This window comes from Theropithecus gelada, chromosome 1, assembly GCF_003255815.1.
Source record: "Theropithecus gelada isolate Dixy chromosome 1, Tgel_1.0, whole genome shotgun sequence".
In the NCBI taxonomy this organism is placed as follows: Eukaryota; Metazoa; Chordata; class Mammalia; order Primates; family Cercopithecidae; genus Theropithecus; species Theropithecus gelada.
Genome location: NC_037668.1, coordinates 16,383,864 through 16,409,438, shown reverse-complemented (window position 1 = coordinate 16,409,438; position 25,575 = coordinate 16,383,864). Strand labels below are relative to the sequence as shown.

At 47.9% G+C, this 25,575-nt stretch overlaps 5 protein-coding genes across 8 annotated transcripts in view; 1 reads left to right on the top strand and 4 right to left on the bottom strand.

Moving 5' to 3' along the window:
• GABPB2 (GA binding protein transcription factor subunit beta 2) overlaps positions 1-1,142 on the bottom strand; it is a 75,431-nt gene extending 74,289 nt beyond the window's left edge. The window contains exon 1 of the mRNA XM_025375952.1: positions 392-1,142. The gene's annotated coding sequence lies outside the window, so the exon portion shown is untranslated. The remainder of the gene's footprint in view (positions 1-391) is intronic.
• Positions 1,143-2,456: 1,314 nt separating this feature from the next.
• On the bottom strand, positions 2,457-13,675 carry MLLT11 (MLLT11, transcription factor 7 cofactor). Of its 2 annotated transcripts, none has more exons than XM_025391420.1 (2): positions 10,018-13,675; positions 2,457-3,720 (listed from the first exon to the last, which is right to left on the bottom strand). In XM_025391420.1, exon 2 carries the CDS (start codon positions 3,712-3,714, stop codon positions 3,442-3,444), a length of 273 nt encoding a protein of 90 aa, XP_025247205.1. In that variant the 5' UTR covers positions 3,715-3,720; positions 10,018-13,675; the 3' UTR covers positions 2,457-3,441. The 2 variants fall into 2 exon arrangements, with proteins under 2 accessions (XP_025247205.1, XP_025247214.1); XM_025391429.1 differs by having other exon boundaries at positions 2,457-3,716; positions 10,018-10,328.
• On the top strand, positions 10,886-20,289 carry CDC42SE1 (CDC42 small effector 1). 3 transcript variants are annotated; one of them, XM_025391452.1, is made up of 6 exons: positions 10,886-11,088; positions 13,771-13,906; positions 14,557-14,869; positions 15,418-15,528; positions 16,536-16,626; positions 17,541-19,887. In XM_025391452.1, exons 3-5 carry the CDS (start codon positions 14,816-14,818, stop codon positions 16,608-16,610), a joined length of 240 nt encoding a protein of 79 aa, XP_025247237.1. In that variant the 5' UTR covers positions 10,886-11,088; positions 13,771-13,906; positions 14,557-14,815; the 3' UTR covers positions 16,611-16,626; positions 17,541-19,887. The 3 variants fall into 3 exon arrangements, with proteins under 3 accessions (XP_025247237.1, XP_025247229.1, XP_025247246.1); XM_025391444.1 differs by lacking the exon at positions 13,771-13,906 and having other exon boundaries at positions 10,915-11,088; XM_025391461.1 differs by lacking the exons at positions 10,886-11,088; positions 13,771-13,906 and having other exon boundaries at positions 14,030-14,869; positions 17,541-20,289.
• C1H1orf56 (chromosome 1 C1orf56 homolog) lies at positions 19,465-23,910 on the bottom strand. The gene is made up of 2 exons (XM_025391408.1): positions 22,653-23,910; positions 19,465-20,423 (listed from the first exon to the last, which is right to left on the bottom strand). The coding sequence occupies exons 1-2, from the start codon at positions 23,655-23,657 to the stop codon at positions 20,403-20,405; spliced, it is 1,026 nt and encodes a 341-aa protein (XP_025247193.1). The 5' UTR covers positions 23,658-23,910; the 3' UTR covers positions 19,465-20,402.
• Positions 23,906-25,575, bottom strand: part of BNIPL (BCL2 interacting protein like) — a 13,043-nt gene continuing 11,373 nt past the window's right edge. Inside the window, exons 9-10 of the mRNA XM_025391383.1 lie at positions 25,323-25,421; positions 23,906-24,839 (exon numbers count right to left, since the gene is read on the bottom strand). Of these exons, the coding sequence (XP_025247168.1) occupies positions 24,803-24,839; positions 25,323-25,421 (136 nt within the window). The 3' untranslated portion in view covers positions 23,906-24,802. The remainder of the gene's footprint in view (positions 24,840-25,322; positions 25,422-25,575) is intronic.

The window sequence follows — 25,575 nt, the reverse complement described above, 5'->3', positions numbered from 1 at the left end:
CAGTTCCTCACACCAATGTCTGTCTGAAAGATGGGAACCAATTTGGGGCAGGGAGCCAAACTCAGCCTCTGGCGACAGGCCTCGGCTCCGGCTCCGCCTCGCCCCCTAGTGGTCACCTCCGCGGCCTGGGTTTCCCTTGGTCCAGCTCCCCAGCCCCAGGTCTTACACCCACCCCCTTCTTCACCTCCTTCCAGTCCCCTCCCCTTCCTCCCGACAGCATCCCCTTCCTCTCCGTCCCCCTCCCCCAGCTGCCCCCGCTTCGGTGACGGGGAGCCGCGCGGTCGGCACCCAGAAGTCCGAGGCTGGGCTGGGAAGCGGTGTGACTTCTCACGGCACTTTCTTTCCAGCCCTGACGCCCCCCGGAGTCCACACATCTCTTCTTTCCCCTCACCTCCTCGTCCGGGACGCTGCCGGCCGCGCTTCCACGGAGCCCGCCAGTTTAGTCCCGTTTCCTTCTCTAGTTAAGACTGCCTGTCAAGGACGGTTACTTTTTGCCCTTTTCATGTGTGCATGTTTTGGGGGCCTTTAACCCCCCCTCGTGGAGAAACAGAGGCAAGGAAATGGCGGACCCGGAAATGAAGACGCCGCGAGTAAGATTTCTGGCGGAGGAATCTGTGAAGGGAAAATGATCAGAAAACCCATACTCCCATTCGAACAGAAAGATGATGCACCCCCGAGGCTCATCGCATATCTGCTGAGGGACTTCTGAGGTGGAAAAGTGCGTCACCGAGGCATCCTAGGCAGGACTATTTAACGGGGCGGAGGACTGCTGGTTACGTGTCTTGCGCGTCTGAATAGTTCCAGCAGGGGACGGAGCCCGGGGCTCGTGTTGGCGCCAAGAACCTGGAGAACTGCTGAGGGAGACTCGGATCGTGCATCAGTCCTGCAGTTTGCGTCTTAACTCTTGGCTGCTTCTTCCGGGTCCTGAGCGGCCAGGTTTAGGTTGACAGGAAAGCCTCACTTCCTTATCCCAAACCTCGGCTGCAGCTGTTTGGGACGTTCCTGGCTTTGTGAATTGGGTTCTGGTGCCTGATGGACACATTTTTCCAGTTACAGCCCGAATGTGAGGACCCCAGAGCCAAGCTGCCCGTGCGAACAGTGAAACAAATAACTGAGTCATTTCTTTTCTTTATTATTTTTTTTTGAGACGGAGTCTCGTTTCGTCCGTCGCCCAGGCTGGAGTGCAGTGACGCCATCTCGGCTCACTGCAACCTCCGCCTCCCGAGTTCAAGTGATTGACCTGCCTCAGCCTCTCCCCACGCTGGGCTAATTTTTGTATTTTTAGTAGAGACGGCGTTTCACCGTGTTGGCCAGGCTGGTCTCGAACTCCTGACCTCAAGTGATTCGCCCGCCTCGGCCTCCCAAAGTGCTGGGATTACAGGCGTGAGCCACCGCGCCCGGCCTGAGTCATTGCTTTTTGGAGGCCTGCAAGAGGATGGAACATGAGTTTGCAAGTCCATTTAGTCATTTTATTTACCAGTTGATCCCTGTCCCCACCCACCAATTGCCATGACTGAAGGACTCTGAAGGGGCCTTTCAAAACTCAGTAAAAATAGAAAAGGACGCACTGCTTATCCTTCCTGGCCCCATTCTCCGTTAGATTGGGACGGTCTTTAGATGTGGGGTTTTCATGGCCTAGAGGGAGGATTTGCCTTTTTTTCTCTCTCTTGGGGACTTCTCTAGATCATCCATATTTATGATACACTGCCCAATGCTGTCCTATCCATATTGGTATTTACAGTTTCTCTTGAGAGTTGGGAGTCTTGTCTCATTCCCGTTTACATTCTTTTGGCTCAGTGCTTTCCTATAGTAGGCACACAAAAACCAGAAATTAAGCAGATAACGTATTTGAGTGAATTCGTTTATCTTGTTAGGCACCTAGGAGAATTATTACCTGAAATATGTTGGTAGTCAGTGGGCAAGCAGAAGAGTGGTTGTAGCTGTCTCCCTACTTTTCTAATTTTAAGTTGATTTTGCCCTTTCATTATTCATCTGTTCAATGCGACGTTCACCATTTAATGTCTAAATGCTATTCAAATCATTCTTCCTCTAAGTTGAATATTATTATAGAAAGATAAAATGAGGCCGGGCTCAGTGGCTCAAGCCTGTAAATCCCAGCACTTTGGGAGGCTAAGGCGGGCAGATCACCTGAGGTCAGGAGTTCGAGACCAGCCTGGCAATATGGTGAAACCCCATCTCTATGAAAAATACAAAAATTAGCCGGGCCTGGTGGCAGGCCCCTGTAATCCCAGCTGCTTGGGAGGCTGAGGTGGGAGGCCCCCTTGACCCCGGTGGGTGGAGGTTGCAGTGAGCAGTGATTGCAACCTGGGTGACAGAGCAGGACCCTGTCTCAAAAAATAAAAAATAAAAAGATGTATAAGCTGAGTGTGAAAGCAAGGCTAATTTCTCAGATTTCCATGGCTTCCCTTGTGAAGAGAGAGAAAACTAGACTCCAGTCCTGGGATTGAATGTTTTTATTAAATAAATGAGTTAAATGGCAGCACAAATCAGCAACAACAATTTTGGAAGGATTGGGGACAAGATGCAGAGTCAGAATGTAATTGTTCATTTCAGGGTCTCAATGTAGCTGAACTGTGCCCACTGATTAGTTTTACATATTGCAAATGCAGGAGGTAAGGCTAAAATACTAAGGACTTACGCCGTTCAGAAGATTGTATTGAAACCTTAAAAACTATAATAATAGTAGGAATGCATATTAAGATTTGATAACTTTCTTTAGCTAGAGTTTTCAACCCACCGGAGCAAAGTTGTAAAGTGGGTAGGGTTGAAGAAGGGATACTCTTGAGAAAAGAAATTAGCTGCTTCTAAAATGATTCAGTTATTTTCCCTATTTTCATTTTCCATAATATTTCCTCCTGTTTTATACCTCCAACTACCTTCCTGATTTCTCTGAGGAAGAAAAAGAATATAAGAAAGAGCAGGATCAAAAAAAAAAAAAAGCATGAGACTTAATCACTTTAGCCTTTCATAGCAGATAACTTCAGATTAAAACTTCCGAGGTTTTCATCACCCCTTGAAGAAATATTTGTATTTACTGGCCTAGAGCAGGAAATTAGGAAAGTTTAAAGAATCTCTGAAGCTGATTAAAATACAGTCAAAAATCAGTCTTCCATTTTGCACTACTATACTACTTTCAGGTGTCCCCAATCAGGCCTAGTTTCTGGAGTTAATATTTGGGGGGGAAGGAGGAATCCCTGTGACCCAGTACTCCACTGCTTGAACCATTTACTTTGTGACTTGAGGGCTTTTGAGAGAAATGGAGTAGACAGATAAATAAATACATAGAACTCAACTCTGGCAGATTCATCAGCACCACCAACACAATAGAGAGAGAAGATTAAAATGGGAAAGGAGTGGAAAGGAAGGGGCTTGAGAGGGAAGACAATGAGGGCAAGGTGGTGGGAGAGAGAAGTCTTGGCCTTAGAGCAAGTCCAGTTCGAAGGAGTGGATGCTGGCAATGGGAGCTCTCCAGAAGTTGAAGGTGCTGTACTCAAGGAGGCCATCACCTTCAGGGTTTTTCTCCTGGTCTGCTGCAGTTGCTGGCCCGATCATTTTGCCAACGCTGCTGTCTTTTATCTTGTAGGTGGCTGTATCTGACAGACCCAGGCCTTCCAGCTCCGACAGATCCAGTTCTGGGATGGGCATCCTCCAGAAAAGAAAGGAGCTGTACTGGCTACTCACAGGGTCCCTCATAGCTTCCTAGAAAGAAACCACTTGTCAGTTTTCATGCTACAGCAACTTCTTTGTGGCCCATGGCCTTTCCTTGCTTAGATACTCCACATACTGGTAAAAAGGAATTTCTTTTTAGAAAATTGTATATCTTCCAAGCCCACCAGTAAAAAGGAATTTGGGGAGGAAAGAAAAAGAAGCTCAACATCCCCAATTACCTCTGGAGATAATCCAAGTTCCCTTGGACAAGCTTCAGAAACCCTTTATTATGAATTTCTACTATTTTCTAAACTTCTTCCCATTTGGAATGACTTATTCACCATCTATTGCATCAAATTGATCTTGGGTCTGATTTTCAAGGCCTTCCAAAACCTAGCCCATTCTTCCCAGCGGTGGTATAGCCTCTGTTAGAGTTATGCTCATTCCTGTCTTGCCTCACTCTCTCCATTCTCCACCTTAAAATACTTTCCATGTTTTAGCCAGGTGTGGTGGCTCGTGCCTGTGATCTCAGAACTTTGGGAGGCAGAGTGGGTGGATCACTTGAGGCCAGGAGTTCAAGACCAGCCTGTCCAACATGGGGAAACCCTGCCTCTACTAAAAATACAAAAAATTAGCCAGGCATGGTGGCTCATGCCTGTAGTTCCAGCTACTAGGGAGGCTGAGGCACAAGAATTGCTGGAATTCAGCAGGGTGAGGTTGCAGTGAGCCTTCCAACCTGAGCAACAGAGCAAGATTCTGTCAAAAAAAAAAAAAAAAAACTTTCCACATTTCAGGACTCCATTCAAGAGCTCAGTGGCTCACACCTGTATTCCCAGCACTTTGGGAGGCTAAGGCAGGCAGATGGCTTGAGACCAGGAGTTCCAGACCTGCCTGGGCAACATGGTGAAACTCCGTCTACAAAAAATACAGAAAATTAGCCGGGCCTGGTGGTGCACGCCTGTAGTCCCAGCTACTTGGGAGGCTGAGTGGGAGAATCACTTGAGCCTAGGAAGCAGAGGTTCCAGTGGGCTGAGATTGTGCCACTGCACTCCAGCCTGGGGAATAGAGTGAGACCCTGTCTCAAAAACAAAAAAAACCTCCACGTCTACAGAGGAATCCCCATTCCCCTAGCCCAAACTCCTATTATACTTAAAAATACTTGACTTCCTCCTCCTGACTTTGGTTTAATAGCTCATAGTATGTGTGAAAAGGCCTTCCATGACTTTTCTGCTTTCTGTTTTCCTTCTTGCCTTCTAAACCCTACTATAAACTCACCTCTTCCAGATAACTTCCTTAAACTTACTCAGCTTCATCTACTCTATTTCCTCTAGCATCTCCCCCAACACCCTGTAGAGTTTTACCTAACTCCATCAGTTTGGGATTATAGATCACTGTTACTGTATTTTATGTATAGGGATGGTGTTATTGCTTTCTGAATGGGGAAACGCAAAGGGCAGTAGAGAGCAAGCTAGAATCTGAGAAAAAGAAAAAGCTCTTTGACAAACTGACTCCTTTTCTTACAACCAGACTATGTATAAAAAACTGCTCAAACAGTCCCTGAGTGTTTGGTAGAGCTATCTTGCAATTTAAAAAGCTAAAGGAAATTTTATGAAACATTAACTCAAAAGGCCTAAAATCTCTATGTCATTGACCCAGAGACATGTACACAGGGTACAAAATATATTCAAGAAAGACATGCATGCAAGCATATGTGGCATTAAAATCAAGTCAAGAACATAAAGTAAGACTACACAGAAAATTGAAGTTAAAGTGCTATTCACTAATGTAAATAGTAATGACATTTTTGATTTAATGTATAAATTTAATTATCAAATACTCCAAATTTTGCAAAAGGTTCCTTTTTTGGCTAGCTTCCCCTTCCCCTCCACAAATGCTCTCCACCCCTACTTCATCTATTTTTACATCTATTATTATCTTAAATGGTATCATTTACTTAAATGGTTTCGACAGTGCCTTGTACCACAATATATGTTCAATAAATGCTTCCCACTATCCTTCATTTTAAATTATCCAGGTATTTGAGGCAAAGGCAATTTCTAATTATCACTCTGTTCTTAGAGATACATGATTAGCAAATATATAGATTAGAAAGATACATCTCTTGGAGCCACACAGACACACCCAAATATCCTTTGTCCAGACCCTTTGTGGGCATCCAAGGCCTACTCAACAGGGCCTTGCTGTGTCATGCTGCCACTACAGGGAAGGGGGAAGGACAAGGTGGTGGTAGAGGGGAGCGGAAGCTCTCTGGCATCTCATAATGTGTGCCTCAGTCAGAGCTTGGATTTTCCTATTAGCATTCCCCCACCAATTCCACTGAGCTGCAAATAATCATTCTTTTCCAGAATCTGTCCCCATACCTAGGAGATTCCCCAAGGATAAAAACCAGTCTACCTTCTCTGTACACGAGTGCTGGGCTTTCTACACAAAGACATTCAAGGCTGCTGATTAACTTTCCCTCACTATTTAATACCTTGCCATTCCCATATATTAGCCCACAGGTAAGCCTTAACAATCCATTTCTCTCTAGCCTACTCTCCTTCAGAACAAAACCCAGGTGCTAGAAGAACTTTCCTGGCCAGGCGCAGTGGCTCACGCCTATAATCCTAGCACTTTGGGAAGCAGAGGCAGGCAGATCACGAGGTGAGAAGTTCAAGACCAGCCCAACCAACATGGTGAAATCCTGTCTCTATTAAAAATACAAAATTAGCCAGGTGAAGTGGCGCATGCCTGTCATCCCAGTTATTTGGGAGGCTGAGGCAGGAAAATTGCTTGAACCTGGGAGACGGAGGTTGCAGCGAGGCAAGATCTCGCCATTGCACTCCAGCCTGGGCAACAAGAGTGAAGCTCCATCTCAAAAAAAAGTAATAATAAATAAGTAACTTTTCTATGCTGTAATAGGGGTCTCTTTTCTCTGATCCCAATGCTGGAGTATACTGATGATAATGAGAGCAAATGGATTGGAAATCCATTTGGATTTAAAGTAAAGTTCAAATTGGAAGAAGGTCTCTTAACAGAATCAGATACTCTTCTGTGCATTAATGGATCTATCACTTTCTCTACTCATTCTACCCGAGCCGTGCCTGATTTATATGACTATTACAGCTGCCTACAGCCTCCATCCTGCTACTTACTAGCCAAGGGTCAAGAAACATTAGTTGTGGCTGGGTACGGTGGCTCACGCCTGTAATCCCAGCACTTTGGGAGGCCGAGGCGGGCGGATCACGAGGTCAGGAGATCAAGACCATCCTGGCTAACGCGGTGAAACCCCATCTCTACTAAAAATAAAAAAAATTAGCCGGGCGTGGTGGCGGGGTGCCTGTAGTCCCAGCTACTCGGGAGGCTGAGGCAGGAGAATTATGTGAACCCGGGAGGCGGAGCTTGCAGTGAGCTGAGATAGCACCACTGCACTGCAGCCTGGGTGAAAGAGCAAGACTCCGTCACAAAAAAAAAAAAAAAAAAAAAAAAAGCATTAGTTGAAATGTTCCCAAAGCAGCAGAAAGAACATTCTACCGCCTCCAAAAACAACCCCAAGTTTCAAAAGGCCTTTCTCCAACACACCCTATTGGGTCTTACCAGGTCAGAGACTCCTAAGTGATGGCCTTAAATGGTTCCAAAATGTTCCAGTATAGTGTGAAATGACTGTACCAAAGCAGAAAAAGAAAGTGTTAATCTAGAACACAGTGATGTGTGAGAGTGTGGGGGCTTCAGGAATGGTGAGTGGGTAGGCTAGGATGTTTTTAATGTTAAAAGTGAATTCTGCGTTGTTCTTTTTCTTCTTAAAGTTCCAAAATAAACCCTGGGAACTGAGCATTACTCAGCAGAGAAGCTGCTTAGAAGGAGGGTGATGCAGGGATTGGAGCAGGGTGGGGGAGCATGTTGGAAAGGTGAGGTCATCATCCTATGATATTCAACTCTGATAATCTCCATAGTACTTTGCTGAGATGTGCACAGAAAGACAGCTAAAAAAAAAAATGGTTGTATCCATTAACCAACCTCCCCCTGCTTAAATCTGGGACTATAGAGATCCTAAGAAGCATACCCTAGGAGTCAGTACTGTTACGGACTTGTGGCTACAGGGATTCTTACTGTTACTAGTTATTTCCCCAGCTAGCTGGGTTGTTTTCTCTCTCCTCCCTGACAAGTCTTCTCCAGAACGAGCTTAGTATAATGCAAGGCACATTATAGGCTCTTTGAAAAATAGAATCATGGGGCTGGGTGCAATGGCACACACCTGTAATCGCAGCACTTTGGGAGGCCGAGGTGGGTGGATCACAAGGTCAGGAGTTCAAGACCAGCCTGGCCAAGATAGTGAAACCCCGTCTCTACTAAAAATACAAAAATTAGCTGGGCACGGTGGCAGGTGCCTGTAATCCCAGCTACTCGGAGGGCTGAGGCAGGAGAATCGCTTGAACCCGGGAGGCAGAGGTTGCAGTGAGCCAAGATCGCACCAATGCACTCCAGCCTGGGCGACAGAGCAAGACTCCAACTAAAAAAAAAAAAAAGAATCATGGGAGGAGAAATCACAGAATTTTAAAACTAGAAGACATCTTAGAAATTAATGGGAAGACTTCCAGCCAGTTTCTATAGAATCCAGGTCTCATAATTCCCAGTCTGATCCCTTTTTGTGTTGTACATGGATAGTTGACAACAGTTTTATATAAACCTATACCAGTATTCCCAAAACTTAAAATAATTCTTAGTTGCTGAAGAATAGATATTCCGTAGGTTAGGTGATTGTTCCTATAATTGTGATCTGAATGGGGAAAAGCAAAGGGCAGTAGGGAGCAAGCTAGAATCTGAGAAAAAGAAAAAGCTCTTTGACAAACTGACTCCTTTTCTTACAACCAGACTATGTATAAAAAACTGCTCAAATAGTCCCTGAGTGTTTGGTAGAGCTATCTTGCAATTTAAAAAGCTAAAGGAAATTTTATGAAACATTAACTCAAAAGGCCTAAAATCTCTATGTCATTGACCCAGAGACATGTACACAGGGTACAAAATATATTCAAGAAAGACATGCATGCAAGCATATGTGGCATTAAAATCAAGTCAAGAACATAAAACTAAGACTACACAGAAAATTGAAGTTAAAATACTATTCACTAATGTAAATAGTAATGACATTTTTGATTTAATACAGTATGGATTTAATTATCAAATACTCCAAATTTTGCAAAAGGTTCCTTTTTTGGCTAGCTTCCCCTTCCCCTCCACAAATGCTCTCCACCCCTACTTCATCTATCTTTACATCTATCGTTATGTTAAACGGTATCATTTACTTAAAGGGTTTCGACAGTGCCTTGTACCACAACATATGTTCAATAAATGCTTCCCACTAACCTTCATTTTAAATTATCCAGGTATTTGAGGCAAAGGCAATTTCTAATTATCACTCTGTTCTTAGAGATACATGATTAGCAAATATATAGATTAGAAAGATACACCTCTCTCGGAGGCACACAGACACACCCAAATATCCTTTGTCCAGACCCTTTGTGGGCATCCAAGGCCTACTCAACAGGGCCTTGCTGTGTCATGCTGCCACCATGGGGAAGGGGGAAAGACAAGGTGGTGGTGGTGGTAGAGGGGAGCGGAAGCTCTCTGGCATCTCATAATGTGTGCCTCAGTCAGAGCTTGGATTTTCCTATTAGCATTCCCCCACCAATTCCACTGAGCTGCAAATAATCATTCTTTTCCAGAATCTGTCCCCATAGCTAGCTCCTGTGGGCTATACTGATTTCACTATGGAATCAGGCAGTTCTCCAACACAGAGGCCCCCACCCTTCCTACCCCAGGCTGCCTCTTTCTTTGGAGCAAAGATTTGAGGTGGAGTGAAAGAGATTGTCCAAAGAAAGGTCAGGATTACACTAAACATTATCCCATATAACCCCCTCCCAAACTCCCTCCTACAGAGAAACATAGAACACTACGGAAAAAAAATTGCAAGTATAGGGAAGTAGAGGGCAGAGAGATACAGTAGGACTAAAGATTCATCAAATAGCTGGTAGAACAAATTATGGTTTGAAAAGGAAGATAAGTAGACTGAATATATTAAATACACAGGACAATAAATTACAGAAAAAGGATATTTGAAATAAGGAGGTAGGTGCTGAGAAATAACTACATGTAAATTGTTAGAAATTAATGGTCTGTACAAGGTAACAAGGCATGGATGCTGTGAAGAAATAACTACCCATTGTTCATAGCGCCCCCTTCTCTCCTCTTCAGCTGTCCCCCACCTTATGTGGGGTCTTTCAATCTAACCATAAGCAGCCGCTCTTCTATCTTTGCAGCCCCCTGCCCCCCTCCCTCAGTTTGGTTTACCTGTTATCAATCAATTACTGGCGTGTTCCAAAGATGGAGGGAGTGCCTCGGGGGCTCCGGGATCTGTGCCGGGCTGGAGAAATACAAAGCTGTTGGGGCTTTGACGGCTTTGTCTTCTCACTCCTTTTCCCTCTTCAGTGACTGAGTCTGTCAGTTAGCTCTCCCCCTGCAATGCAGCCCCTCCTAAGAAGGGCGGAAGGATTTCCCCGCCCCCTCCTGCCTGACTCGGCTAATTCAAATGATAGGTTCCAGAACACTTGAGGGAAAGAGACGATTAAAGCGTCTCCGTAGGCTCATTGGTCTGCGCTATTATTCCCGATCTCCTCCAGCATCCCCGTGCTGACTAGGGGCGCAATGAATGAGCAGTTAATTGTCCTCTAATTTTAGGTCCTCTAATTTATGAACTTGAAATCTTAACTCTAGACTACAATGGAAAGTAGTGTTCCTCTCTTCTACAATTTAAGGACTTCAGGTTACAAGGTATTTTTAAGAATCATATTTTTCCACCCGTTCTCCCAATCCCTGATCCTCCCGACTCGCCTCTCTACCCTCACAATGGGTAAATAAACCTAGTTCTATTCCATTTTGGGTAGAGCACAGAAGAGATTTGGGGTGGGGGGGCGTGCTTCTGCGAATCTCTGAACTTGGTTAGGTCTCGGGGTTTGGGGGGCTCCGCTTCGTTTTGCCCCGAAATGCCTGGCGCGCAAAGGGAACGTGAGATTTCGGGGGCCCCAGCTTGGGTACTAGGCCCTCATCTAGGTGTCCGCATTCTCCGGTTCTCCCCTCAGGGGCGGCGGCCTTGGGGGGCTGCAGAGGCACCCTCCCACGCCTCGCACAGTGCAGTGCCTCCGCAGTCCAGAGGGGAGCTGTGCGCTCGGCTCCGAGCCGGACGGGTTTCGTAATCGCGTCGCCGCCGCTTCCGCCCTCAGCCGGCCCCACCTCTGCCGGCTCGTCCTGGGCTCCCCCACCGGGCCGCAGAGCTAGCCCGGGAAGCCCACACTGGCGGCCACGGAGCAGAGCCCCTCACCCCCGCCAGCTGTAGCTGAACGTCTGGATACCGGAGAAGAGCAGGTGAGGCCGTGCAGTTGATCCCCCGGCCCGCCCGCCGCGCCGGCAGGGCCAGGCGGAGACACACCGGATGCGGGGTGTGGGGAAGGCGGATGTCTTGGGCTGCAGAGATGCTGGGGCGTTGGGAACGGGGTGCGCGCCCGGGGTGGCCGTCCTCATCCACCCTCCTGGGGTGCGCAGGCTGAGGCCGCTGAAGAGTAGAAGGAAAAGAAGGAACTGGAATGTTGGGGTGGGGGTGGGAAGGAGAGGGTCCGAAAGATTCCCAGGGAGGTCCCAATCCGGTTAAGGGTTGGGAAGAGCAGAGAACTTCTGGGTAGAGTTGGGTAGTGGGGGGAGACAGATATGGAATCTGAGTGATTGAATATATTTGGGGAGGGGAGGCTTAGGGCCTAGCCCTCTTTTCTCTTAAGCCCCCAGAAGACCTTTCCTGGGGAAGGGGAAGGTTGGGGCTGGGCCTGTCACTTGGCTGAAATATGGAGTCCACTCCACTTCTCCAGAGCCCCTCCGCAGCCCTCCATGTCTAGGGGTCTCCACACAGGGACCAGCTGCTGCCCCGGGCTTCTAGCCAGAATTGCCCATTCCATTCTCTCGATTCTTTCTTTCTCTCCAGCTGCTTCATGTGAGGGCTTGTCAGGCCGCGGGTTGGAGGCCTTAGGGCCAGAGGCGGTGGGACCGGGTGAACCGGTTTGGGGCCCGAATGGGACCAGAGAACTAGCCTGTACATCCTTCCTCCCTGGCACCTCTTTCCTAACCCTTCTGCTCACCTCCCAACAGCTTTGAGACCCTCAAGTCCTAGTGTGATCTTGGTGGGGGTGGGGGGTGGCTCTCCCGGTTCCATATTTCACTCTTGCCATTTGGAACTCAGAGAGGCCGAGTTCTGAGCACCAAGGACGTGGCCTTTTGCGGTCTAATCCTCATCCCTCCTGTTGATTTCTCAGCCCCTTCCCTACCCACTGTGGGGTTGGATTCGGTGGCTCTTCCGCCTGGGCTGACCAGCTCAGGACTTCATTTTTCCTCAACGCACTCTCTTCTGGCTGCTTTAAAGAAGAGTGGCCGCCAGTGGCTCTTACTTCCTTTTTTGGCTTTGTTCCCATCCCCCCTTCCCTGTGCTACCATCACATTCACCCTGACCTGTCTTCACACTCTGACCCCACCCTCAAGTTTCAGAGACCCTAATGTCCTAGGGAATGGAATTTCCTGGTCACATCTCGTCATCATTGGTCATTTCATGCCAAGTCCCACACACACACTTTCCCTCCACCCAGCTCTGGTCAGGTCCCTGGAAAAGAAACAGAAATGGCCTTGTTCTCTGCACTGCCCCTTTCCCTCTCTCCTCCTCCCCCTCTCTTCTCCTCTTCGCTCCCAGCACTATCCACCTCTGTCCCTCAGCTTTGAGCAGGGCAGGAGATGTTGAGGGAGAGTCCAGTCGCAGTACAGCCTGCCTGCTGGTGTTGGGGGTTTCCTCTAATTCTTCATTTTCCCCCAACCCTTACCACCTGCCACCACCACCATCAGGATAAACCCTATGACTGACTCACTGATGTCCCACTGACCACAGCTCTCCTCTCTGGACAGCTGTGTTTTAGCTTCCGCTCCTTCTGGTTACTCCTCCCTTCCAGTGGTGAGAAGGGAAGTAAGAGAAAGCCTAGCCTCCTGGGTTCTCTCTTCCCCTAGACGCTGCATTTGAGTGTTTGTGTGATCTCATCTCAAGGCTGTTAAAAAACCTCTCTTTATGTGTGTATGTGTGTGTTTTTTTTTTTTTTTTTTTTTTGTATTTCAGACAGGGTCTTGCCCTGTCACCCAGGCTGGAGTGCAGTGGTGCAAACATGGCTCACTGTAGCCTCCAACTCTTGGGCTCAAGTGATCCTCCTGCCTCAGCCTCCCCAGTACCTGGGATGACAGGCGCATGCTACTAACACCCTGCTATCTTGTTTTTTTGTTTTGTTTTGTTTTTTTGAGGTGGAGTTTCGCTCTTGTTGCCCAGGCTGGAGTGCAATGTCGCAATCTTGGCTCACTGCAACCTCCGGTTCAAGCGATTCTCCTGCCTCAGCCTCCCAAGTAGCTGGGATTACATGCATGCGCCACCACACCCAGCTAATCTTTTGTATTTTTAGCAGAGATGAGGTTTCACCATGTTGGCCATGCTGGTCTCAAACTCCTGACCTCAGGTGATCCGCCCGCCTTGGCCTCCCAAAGTGCTGGGATTATAGGCGTGAGCCACCACGCCCGGCCTATCTCTTGTTTTTAAATCAGTCTGGGGTGCCAAAGCATCAGTGTTCCTGGCCTGGAAGAAAGGGAGATTCCTGTTCATGTTAAAGTGTCGTATTTATGAAACTCCCCTTTTTGGAATCTTTGAGGTTGTCTGTACTATAGGACTGGGGAAATGCAACTGAGTCTAAGAAGAAACCCAGATGTGTCCTACCCTGGCTGGCAGTAGTGAGAAGGGAGGAAGTTCTTCCCTGGACACTAGTACTATTGGAAAGTTCGTTGTGTCTGGTTGACTGACGAAGCTTGAGGATGGAATTGGTGAGGAGGGAGGGGAGAACAGGTCACAGCTGGAGGGGAGCCTGGGCCCTATAGGGTGTGAGGCAGAGCAGAGTGGCAGATAGGACATGTGGACGGTGGGGAAAATATTCCTCATGGGACAGAAGATACCTGGCACATGTACCCACAACCTGTACACAGATGATCTGTACTGGACACACGTGGAGATATGGCCATGCCACACATGTGCAAACAGAGGTGTACACACAGGAGTGCAGTGATACAGGACACAGATAAACAGAATGTACACAGCCTTCAGGAAGGATCTCAAGGTCAGGTAATAAAGGAACTGCTAACTGGCTTCTGGGAGGGATTGGATTTCACTGGAGGGAAATCAGGAGGAACAGGGCAGCAGAGGGGGAGAACATTTCTCATTGTAGAAAGTCTTTCCTGAGGGCCAACCTGTCAGTTAGTCTCCTAGGACCTCAGTGGTCCAGGGCTCCCCTGTTCTTAAAGAAACTCTAGCATTCAGGGCAAGGTAAGAAAAAAGGCAGGGACAGGGTGGAGACCTTGTTTGTGAGAACAAAAAACCACTATTTCCTCTTCAGAGTCACTTAAATGCCCCTCCCCTTCTGCCCTAAACTCAGAGAGAAGGGAGCTGGAGCTTCTAGCACCCCAAACTTTGCTAATTTCTGCCACTGTCCTTTGGTCCTCGCCCATCCTTTTAACTCTAAGTGCTTCTAGCCCCCTTCCTCTCCCTTGGTACCACCAGCCACTGCTCCTTAACCCCTTGGTGGCCTTTTGGTTCTGTTCCGTTATCTTAAGAGTCAAACTGAGGTTTGTAGTGTTTGGGAACGAGTGTTGGTGTACAGGTCTCGGGCCCCTCAGGGAGGACTGAGAAGATATAGGCTCATCAGGAGGTTTCTCAAGGATTGGGGGAGGGGGAGATTTCTCATTTCTCTTTCTTTTTACTTTCTTCTAATCCAGGGTTCCGAGTCTGAGGAAGACATAACCTTGTGCCTGCCTGCCCACCTCTCTCTCTGGTCCTGTTCATCTCTCAGGCTCTGAGACACTGACCTTCACTGCTCAGTTAAGGGTTCCAGGGATTCTACTTTCTCTGGACCCATCCAGCTGAGTGAACCCAGGGTGTTGTTATATCTGGGGAGAGTGAGGAGTGGGTTGTCCAAACACCAGAGCAAGAGCCCTTTGGGGCCTCAGAGGAGTGAAGCTGGAACCATCAGGGAACATGAGTGAATTTTGGCACAAACTGGGCTGCTGTGTGGTAGAGAAACCCCAGCCGGTGAGTCTCCCCACCCCCATCCTAACCCAAAGAGCAGTCAATTACCATGTGCTGTGAGGTAGCCACACCATCTAGGATCTGCCATCTAAAAAGCACACTTCTTGCCTCCCTCTGTGTCAGGAGCTTCTATAGTCAAGCAGCTGTATATGTGGAATAAAGGGCATTGGGTGATGGAAGAAGTGAATAGTCCTAGCTATTACCTCCTGTTCCTGTCCATTCTGAGCTGGGCGGGGTTTGTAGGTGGAGCTGCATACCTGTCAGTTTTCCCCATTATTTCGTCATCAGTCAGAGGTGACTTTGACGTGTCCTTTCTTCGTCCGGTGTTCACTCTACAGGCCACTGCCCTCACTACTCTGGTTCATGTCTTCTGTGTGCTTTTGTTGTTCCAGCTTTGCCTTTCATGCCCTAGTGGTTTCCCTGTTACAATGCCACATCCCCTCTTCCCACCAGGCCCTTAGCTTTTTAGTGGTTTTGAAGACTCTTTTCCTTTCCTCCACTCTGACTGGAGGAGGGGCCTTAAGACATGACTCCTTATCTTCTCCAAGCAGAAGAAGAAGAGAAGACGGATTGACCGGACCATGATTGGGGAACCAATGAATTTTGTCCACCTGACTCACATTGGCTCTGGGGAGATGGGGGCCGGAGATGGACTTGCCATGGTAACAAGGAAATGGGGAGAGGTTGATATGGGGGTGAGGTCTATAACCGTTCCTTCTTTTTGAAAGTTCAAGCTAGGGACATATGAAAATACTCAATGGGGAAGTAAAAACCTGGGATTCTAGTCCTGGTCACAAGTTGTGGAAACCTGAGACCTGGCATTTTAGGTGTCTGGGCCTAGGTTCTCTCATCTTTACAACTTAGCAGATTGTTCTTCACTGGGGTAGGGGGCATATATATCTTAATAGTTGGAGGGCTTTTTCCAAAAAGCTTATAATCCTCCCTTCTCCTAATTAAGAGCTGCTATCTCAGTGTCAGAGTAAATCATATATATATTTATTTATTTTTTTTTTTTTTTGAGACGGAGTCTCGCTCTGTCGCCCAGGCTGGAGTGCAGTGGCCGGATCTCAGCTCACTGCAAGCTCCGCCTCCTGGGTTCACGCCATTCTCCTACCTCAGCCTCCCGTGTAGCTGGGACTACAGGCGCCCGCCACCGCACCTGGCTGATTTTTGTATTTTTGGTAGAGACGGGGTTTCACCGTGTTAGGATGGTCTCGATCTCCTGACCTCATGATCCGCCCGTCTCGGCCTCCCAAAGTGCTGGGATTACAGGCGTGAGCCACCGCGCCCCGCCGTAAATCATATATTTAGGAGTGTTGGGACAGGAAAAAAGCTGAGCACCGTCATCCTAAACAATGTCTAAGATGCATTTCTGTTCCCAAAATAAGGGAAATGGGTCTAAAGATAGTCTATTCCCAGATCCTGAAACTCAGGTATATAGGGGAGAATCCATTGCGAGGGAATATTAGTAAAAGACCCATTTTACCTCATCCTCATGAAGGCCAGTGTGAAAAGAGGCATTGAGACTCCCCTAGGAGGAATGGCGGTTAGTAGACGGCTGCTATTGTCAAGGAGATGGCATCAACCTTTTCCTTGGAGGGCACAAAGTAGAGTTCTTACTGTAGGATATGAAGACTTAGGAAGGTGTCTCACATCTGTTTTTTCACAGACAGGTGCAGTTCAGGAGCAGATGAGATCCAAGGGAAACCGAGATAGGCCATGGAGCAATTCTAGGGGCTTATAGCTCCAATAATGGAACGGTGAGTGATTAGAGAAACCCACCCTACACCTCAGCCCCCATAACAACACAACCTGATACCCTGACTCAGAACCCTGATCTCATGCAAGAAAGAAAGGTGTGGCCAGGCGTGGTGGCTCATGCCTGTAATCCCAGCACTTTGGGAGGCTGAGGTGGGTGGATCACTTGAGGCTAGGAGTTCAAGACCAGCCTGGCCAATGAGGCAAAACCCCGTCTCTACCAAAAAATACAAAAATTAGCCGGGCACAGTGGCATGCTCTTATAGTCCCATCTCCCTGGGAGGCTGAGGCATGAGAATCACTTGAACCCGGGAGGTGGAGGTTACAGTGAGCTGAGATCGCGCCACTGCACTCCAGCCTGTGTGATAGAGTGAGACTCTATCTCAAAAAATAAAAAAAAAAAGAATGGGAGATAGGGAGGAATTAGAAGGGAAGATTCAAGAATGTGGGATCTAAGCTGGGCATGGTGGCTAACGCCTATAATCCCAGCACTTTGGGAGGCCGAGGTCAGCGGATGACTTGAGGTCAGGAGTTCGAGACCAGCCTGGCCAACATGGTGAAACCCTGTGTCTACTAAAAGTACAAAAATTAGCCAGGCATGATGGCACACGCCTGTAATCCTAGTTACTCAGGCAGCTGAGGCAGGAGAATCACTTGAACTCGGGAGGTGGAGGTTGCAGTGAGCCTAGATCGTGCCACTGCACTCCAGCCTGGGCAACACAGCGAGATTGTCTCAAAAAAAAAAAAAAAAGCGTAGGATATAGAAAGACTGAGAGGGTGTTGTGCAGATAGAAGTAAAGAACACACTGTGGAAACAGCTTAAAGTCTGCACTAGGTAGTGCCTTCTTCCTAAAGCCTTGGTTTTCTTTGAGGCTAATCTTCTTTAAGAAAAAAATTTTTTTGTTTTTAATTTCAGGTTCTGCCATCTTGGAACCCCCATTCTGTTTCCAGCCCAGAAGAAATGCTGCCCCTACCAGATCCCTCCTTGAACCAGTGATCTAAGGACCCCTCTTTTCCCTATCTGCCTAACAGTGCCTCACAAGACTTGGGGGCTGGACTCCCTCTACTCCCTCTGGCTATAGCCCCTCCTGGAGATGGGGTCAAGGCAGCAGGACTGACCAAGTGACTACTGGTTAGCCAGAGGAGCTCAGCTGAAGCCCTGGACACCCTCAGATCTGAGATAGGAGTTCTCTAGGAACCTGGAATGAGTTCCTGTCTCCTGAATGATGGTCTGGGTGCCACCTGTTTTTAAACTCTTAACCTGGAACTCCTTAAATGGGGTAGGTGGGTGAAATTATCAAAGCTGAAGCTGGCTTTGCTGAGAAGCTCCCTACCTCCCTGCCATTCTTCCTCCTGGAATGAACTAAAGCAGATGTCAAACGGGCTGGTGGGGGTGACTACTCCCTTTTCCACTCTTTAGATTTCAAACCTTAGGCTCACAGCCCCTCAATATCTCTCTGCTAATACCAGTGTCTCTCTCTAGTTAGGCCTCTAATCAATCCTCTGTTTCTGTTTACCAGCTTCCCAGCAACTTTCCTCTTTTAAAATATTAAAAATTTAATTCAGGTTCTCTTAATTATCCCCATCCTGCTGTTGCCTCCACCCTTAACTCTATCCCTATTAGGAACCTTGTTTCCCACCGAATAAGAGTTAAGGTAAGAGATAGCTTTTCACCTGATGACATTCCATTTAAGTCTTGGGGCATTTTTCCTGCCCTCTGCCAACCTCCCTGGTGGCCCAGGTGAGAGGAGGAAGAGGGGTCTGGAGAGAAACCCAGAATGCAGCAGAACTAGGAGTAAGTCCATCTCAAGGTGAACTTCTGATCATTGAGGATGGTGAGATAAACAGGTTGAAAACAATCATCTGTGAGTTTAGGAGTCTTAAGATCCTCACAGCACGGGAGCGGGGAGAGGCTCTAGAACAAGGTTTCACAACCGAGATGCCTTTGACATTTTGGGCTGAAGTGTTCTTGGTAAAGGATACCTGTTTCCTGTTTTGTGCATTACAGGATATTTGGCAGCATCCCTGGCCCACCCTAGTTATGACAACCAAAAATGTCTCTATACATTGCCAAATTTCTCCTAGGGGGCAAAATCGCCTCCATTTGAGAACCACAGCTCTAAAGTCAAGATATTTTTCTCTGAAGTGATTTCTGCTTGGCACGCTACCCTCATCATGTTACTCATCTTAAGCCCGAGCCATGGATGAACTAGGAGCTCGTATAAATGAGGCTCAGCAGGGCTGCACATAATCTCCAAACAATTCTTTATTCAGTGTTTTGCTTGTGCTCGCGTGTTGCTGTGATGGACAGGTCCCATGCTCCTCCATTCTCGCCCTCTGGAGAAGTGGTTCCTGCAGTGTAGATATGAACAGGGTATGGTAGGATTGAGGATGGGGGAGAGAGAAGCAGTAGATACACTCCTTATCCTCCCCAAATTTTAAGCTCTATTTCTGTGCCCTAGTCCTAGAACCAGACACACATTAGACTCAGGGAGTTTTGTCTGAAGACCAGGTCCCACTGCCCCCCCTCCCCCAGCTGAAGAGTCTGCTTTAGATGGGAAAACAACGTAGGAGCAGGGGTCTTTAGGCACTTTCAGTATTCTCAGGTGTTCTTTGTTCTGGCCCTTCCAGGGTAATTAGGAAGGCAGAACAAGACAGATGAGCTCCTGCCTGCTGTGAGACAAGGCTGGGGTCTCATTCGATTTGCAACAGGAAACATCCTGTTCTATGGTAGTGGGGTCAGGAAGGTAGGAACTGGTATCCATTCTGCCAATTCCACCACCCATTCAGTTTGCTTATACCTACAGAGCAGTGACTGAGGTTCTATTTTTTTTTTTTTTAATTTCCATGTATTTTCTGCCATTTTTCAGGGTCTAAGATTGGTCCTACATTCCCAATTTACTCTCAGTTCCAGTCAAGCTGGTTGCTCTGAAAGTAACCCAACTTGTTGCCCTAAAATACCTCAGTAGCCTGAGTGTTATACTAGAGATCTAAAGGGTTAACAGGATAGGGTAGAAAGATTAGAGACTCCTGGAAATCTCTGGTTACCATAATCTTCAGCCCCATTTAATACCTGTTCTTTGGACACAGTCTTTTTCCTTTGGTGCTCTCTTGCCTTTAGCTACCTTCTCTAATATGTATGCTACCATCACTAATAAAGTGATGGGAATGGGTTTGAGAGTCATAATTTATATTAAAAAGTTGTTGGACTTTTAAATACATTTTTCAAATAAAAAAATTTAAGCAAAATAGTTGCACAGTAATCACTGCAGGTGTGTGTTGGATTAAAGGATGGATGTGGCTAATGAAGATAACTCCTCCAAAGTGGCCAAGATGGAATTTTGTACCAACATTGCCCTTCTGAGGAGAGAGGGCCAAGTATTATGAAGGCAAGAAGACCAATGTCATCTTTCAAGGGCTCAACTCCTTGTTCTTCCTACTCCCTTTTCTTAGCGTTTATTTGAGATTTTTCAAGCCTGTAAAAGAAGTAGTTGTTTTAAAACAATGTTGGAAATGAGGAAAATGAGCAATATCAACATTTTATCCTGAGGGACAGGGAGTAGGGAATAAGCCAGAGGCTGCTAGTTACACAGTTCAGTCTTAGTGATGAAGAGATTTATGTCTCTCCTCCCTCAGGTACCTCTGTAAAGAAACACAAGACCAAACAATGTATTTTCCAGTTTTGTTTTTCTGTTCTGAAAATATCTAGTGGGTGCTAGGATTGAAAGGGCATGAGAGGTTGAGATGCTGATATCTCCTCATGTGGATGAAGTGGCCATTACCTCCGGTTTCTGTCTATCTGGGTAAGGAAAAAAAATAGAGAAAAAGGGAAATTACAACCACATCTATATTCTTTCCCTTCCTTGCTTCATCTCCCCCTCCCACAAACCCATATTCCCTCAACCCTATTGCCCACCCTTTACTTATTTTTGTATGCAATAATGGTACTGGACACACAAGGAGAAAAACAGAAACAAGCAAAATGACCAAGCATATGCTTTGTTTATCACCTTTCCCTCCTCAAAGTCCTATCATCCGTATCAATTGAAACCTTATCAAGTCAATCAGAACCTTTGGTAATTCTGGGTAAAGCAGAGGACTATCCTTCCTTGTCCCGGAAGGACAGTTCTCCCAGATGGTAGTGGTGAAGAGGGTTGGCACTGGTGTCAAACCTGATTTAAATCTCATGGCTCTGCCACTTACTAGCTTTGTAAACCTCAATTTCTTCATCTGAAAAGCGGGGATAATAATACCTCATAGGGTGTGAAGATCGATTCAGGTAAAGTGCACATAGTAAGACCTCAAATTTTGGCAGTTGTTGCTATTAAGCTGTATTAGGTCAAAACTATTAATTGATTAAGATCCTCCATATCTGTTAATTATCTGTGCATCAAAAAGTCTTTATGGGCTGGGCATGGTGGTTCATGTCTGTAATCCCAGAATTCTGGAAGGCCAAGGTGGGCAGATCCCTTGAGCTCAGGAGTTGGAGACCAGCCTGGGCAACATAGTGAGATCTTGTTAGCCAGGCGTGGTACATGTCTGTAGTCGCAGCTACTCAGCAGGCTAAAGTGGGAGGATTGCGTGAGCTCAGAAGATGGAGGCTGCAGTGAGTTGTGATTGCACCACCACACTCCAGCCTGAGTGATGAGAGTGAGACCCTGTCTTGAAAAAAAAAAGTCTTGCCGGGCGCGGTGGCTCAAGCCTGTAATCCCAGCACTTTGGGAGGCCGAGACGGGCGGATCACGAGGTCAGGAGATCGAGACCATCCTGGCTAACACGGTGAAACCCTGTCTCTATTAAGAAATACAAAAAACTAGCCGGGCGAGGTGGTGGGCGCCTGTAGTCCCAGCTACTCGGGAGGCTGAGGCCGGAGAATGGCGTGAACCCGGGAGGCGGAGCTTGCAGTGAGCTGAGATCCGGCCACTGCACTCCAGCCTGGGCGACAGAGCGAGACTCCGTCTCAAAAAAAAAAAAAAAAAAAAAAAAGAAAAAAAAAAGTCTTATGGCCAGGGGCACAGTAGCTCATGCCTGTAATCCCAGCACTTTGGAAGGCTGAGGCAGGAGAATTGCTTGAGCCCAGGAGTTCAAGACCATCCTGGGCAATATAGCGAGACTTTGTAAAAAAAAGAAAGAATTTCCAGGGCTAGGCTCAGTGGCTCATGCCTATAATCCCAGCATTTTGGGAGGCCGAGGCAGGTGGATCACTTGAAGTCAGGAGTTCTAGACCAGCCTGGCCAACATGGTAAAACCCCATCTCTACTAAACAAAAACAAAATTAGCTGGGTGTGGTAGTGGGTGAGTGCCTATAATCCCAGCTACTCAAGAGGCTGAGGCAGGAGAATTGCTTGAACCTGGGAGGCAGAGGTTGCAGTGAGCCAAGATCATGCCATTGCACTCCAGCCTTGGCAATAAGAGTGAAACTCTGTCTTAAAAAAAAAAAAAAAGTATTTCCAATCTTAACTATTAACTATTTGGTCAATAATCACCTAATGAGCAGTAAGACATTTTACCTAATGACCAACCAGTAGTTGCTCAATAAATAATAGGTGGAATCAGCTGGGTGTGGTGGCTCAAGCCTGTAATCCCAGCACTTTGGAAGGCTGAGACGGGCGGATGACGAGGTCAGGAGATCGAGACCATCCTGGCGAACACGGTGAAACCCCGTCTCTACTAAAAAAATACAGAAAACTAGCCGGGCGAGGTGGCGGGCGCCTGTAATCCCAGCTACTCGGGAGGCTGAGGCAGGAGAATGGCGTAAACCCTAGAGGCGGAGCTTGCAGTGAGCTGAGATCCGGCCACTGCACTCCAGCCTGGGCGACAGAGCAAGACTCCGTTTCAAAAAAAAAAAAAAAAAAAGGTGGAATCAATGGCTAACATTGTGAATAACCAATGCATGTTATGAATCAATAACCAGGTAAGTCAGTAACAGTTCATGTAAGCAACACTGGCTGGCTTAGCAACTGGGTTTTAGATATCAGGACTTTTCAGATCCCTCATCAAAGACTCTGGCTTATAACCAAACACTTACTGGTTGCATCTCTGTGAACACTGAAGAGAGGCTATTCCAAATATCCTCCAGGCCAATCCTGACCTGTTTCCAAAAAGCCAGGGCTGGGCAGGGGCTGGTGGGTGGCAGGCTGGGACTGCTTCTGAGGTGGATGGTGGGGAAGGGGGTAGTGGTGGCCCTGGTACTGGTGGTGCTCTGAGAGGCACAGTTGGTGTCAGTACAGAGACTTGTGTCCAGGGGGCACTCTTCCCGAAGTCGGTTGCAGGGACATTGTTGGTAGGTGCAAGGCTTGTGCTCCGTGCGGAGTTGGCTCAGCGCCCCAACTCGAAGGCGCCCGGAAAGGCCGTGCAGCTTCCCAGACCGGCTCCGGCTCATGGTGCCCGACTTGCAGTGGCAGTGCCACGGGCCCCAGGGCATCAGCACCAGTCGCAGATCCTCAGGAGGTGGCATGGCTGTAGATGAGGGTGACGGCCACCGGCTCGGGGTAGACCCGGGTGTGGACCACTGGCTCAGGGTGGCCTCCGAGCCTGGCGGGTCCTCAGTAGACCTCCCGGGGGAGTGCGGCAGGCTTGAAGTCATCCTGATTTCAGGCTCCTGACTATTGGCTATAAACCTCGTGCTGGAACTCCCCGCTGTACTGGGAGTCACACTGGGAAGCTCTCTGCTGGTGTTATCCTTTCCGGCATTAATCACAACCCCCTCTTCCGAAGACCCATCCTCCTCGTTAATGGTGGACGACCGGCTAAAGCCGGTGGACACCGTGGCGGCCAAGAGCTCTGCAGCCGCCGGTCCAGCCAGGCGGTCGGCGTCGGCCATGGCATCATTATCGTCCTCTAGGATTATCCTCGTCTTCCGGGGAAGAACAGGCCGGGCGGTGCTCCGGTAGCTGCGGGTCCTGGGGCCCGCAGAGCGTAAACTGATCCTCTGCATTGCGGTCGGAGTCTGGGTCAGGCCTTGGGCCCCCGCCGCCCGGGGACCCAGACTCAGCAGCAGGACCCACAGCAGCGCGCCGGCGGCGGGGACCATAGGGCTGGGCTCTTGGGGTTGGGAGGGAGGCCACTGAGGCAGGCCCTGCCTCCTACCTTCGCTCCCTCCCTTCCGCTCTAGACCCACTGGGTCGTTTGAACCGAGGCCCGCGGGGAAGGGGGTGGGGTTCGACGCGCAGGCGCCCGCGCACCGCGCGGGGTGCTCCTAAGGAATCTCTGCGGCAAGAACTCTGCCAGAACCGAAAGAAGGTTTGGGATGCAAGGGGTGGTGAAAGAGTCGTTCACTTCTTTGGAGTAGAGCTTAAATGTCTCATCGCAGTTTATTAGTCTCTACAGTTCTAAATTTACTAAAGAGCGCAAAATACAGGTTTTGAAAGCACTCCTTCCCAGGCTCACAGGCAGCAGACATGACTTAGAAGGAAAAAGGGCATACAGGGGTTCTTCAAGATTTAATGAGCTGACTCTCCTGGCTCCCAGCAGGCAGGCTGGCTGTCAGGTAAGCCTCTTCCATCCAAGGTGGAAAGATCACAGCCCCTCCACTTAGAGAGGAGGAAAATGAGGAACCCAAAAAGATGATTTGCCCAAGGTTCTACAGCTAAAGTAGAATTAAAACCCAGAGCTCTGGCCGGGCGCAGTGGCTCACACCTGTAATCTCTGCACTTTGGGAGGCTGAGGCGGACAGATCACGAGGTCAAGAGATCAAGACCATCCTGGCCAACAAGGTGAAACCCTGTCTGTACTAAAAATACAAAAAAATTAGTTGGGCGTGGTGTGTGCCTGTAGTCTCAGCTACTCCGGATGCTGAGGCAGAAGAATGGCTCGAACCAGGAGACAGAGGTTGCAGTGAGCTGAGATGGCGTCACTGCACTCCAGCTTGGCCACAGAGCCGGACTCCGTCTCAAAAAACAAAACAACCCCAGAGCTCTGCATATCCCATACAAAATGACCCTACATTCAGCCTTCCGCCCCAACAACTGGAATGAAAGTCACCCAGCAGACCAGCTTCCCAGTCTCAAAGCCCTGCTGAAGGCAGGGTCATGCAAAGGACAAAATCCCCCTGAGAAGTGAAGATCCAGTGGTACTGAGATTGGGGATAAGATGATTTACAAAACAGCTCAGATGTTTGAGGGATTCGGGTGTAGGCAGATCACTAACTGGTTCTAAGGCCTTTTATCCAGTCCTGTGTTAGGTGCCTCCTGAGCCATGGAGATCCCGGTCCAGCCTAGGAGAGGGAGGGGAGATGAGAGGAGAGAAGAGGTTCAGGGGCAGGACTTGGGTTTTACTTTCTGGTTTGGGGAGACAAGCCAGGTGAACTGGAAGAGCTAGATGATTGGGTTGAGTCATCATTTAGCACTTTTGCTCCCTAATACCCTCTGCCCCACTGGATATCATCTGTTCACTTCCAACACATCTCTTCCTAATTTCTAGGGCCAGTCGGAATCTCCTCTGCACTGTGATTATTCCTTTATTCCTTATTGCCTCTGCACTTATATATATAGGTTTTTCCTTCATTTATTCTTGTTGGATGCAATAGTGTCCTTCATTTCTTCTCTGGGTGTGTGCAGTTTCCCCATATATATTAAAGCACCCGAAAGCAGGGCCTCTGTCTTTTCATTCTTTTGTATGTCCCCCAAGGCATTAAAAAAGTAGGGATTGGCTTTACACATCCCACCCCCAAAGCTTTATCCTTAAGTGTGAAACTCACTGTCTGACAGCTTCAGGGATGTGGACTTGATCCAGGGATATGAGTTGCGCCAGCTCCCCCAGGCTGTCCAGAAAACGGATTTTTCGTGTGAATTTGGAACTGAAAAGAGAGAATAAACCAACTGTGTTTTGTATTGGGAGAAGGGTTCCCAAAAATCCTTGCAAAGAAAAATGTAGAAGTAGAGTGGTTAAGGCTAGAAAGAATCAAGGTGGAGAAAGATCTTAATCTTTTTTTTTTTTTTTTTTTTTTAGAC

Bases quoted from the DNA above. Each gene is read 5' to 3' on its own strand.
- MLLT11 (XM_025391420.1), bottom strand. From the start codon at position 3,714: ATGAGGGACCCTGTGAGTAGCCAGTACAGCTCCTTTCTTTTCTGGAGG.
- CDC42SE1 (XM_025391461.1), top strand. From the start codon at position 14,816: ATGAGTGAATTTTGGCACAAACTGGGCTGCTGTGTGGTAGAGAAACCC. The intron at 14,870-15,417 runs GTGAGTCTCCCC...TTCTCCAAGCAG, and splicing joins TGGTAGAGAAACCCCAGCCG to AAGAAGAAGAGAAGACGGAT. The intron at 15,529-16,535 runs GTAACAAGGAAA...GTTTTTTCACAG, and splicing joins CCGGAGATGGACTTGCCATG to ACAGGTGCAGTTCAGGAGCA.
- C1H1orf56 (XM_025391408.1), bottom strand. From the start codon at position 23,657: ATGGTCCCCGCCGCCGGCGCGCTGCTGTGGGTCCTGCTGCTGAGTCTG. The intron at 20,424-22,652 runs GTAAGTGTTTGG...TTCCTTACCCAG, and splicing joins TGTTCACAGAGATGCAACCA to ATAGACAGAAACCGGAGGTA.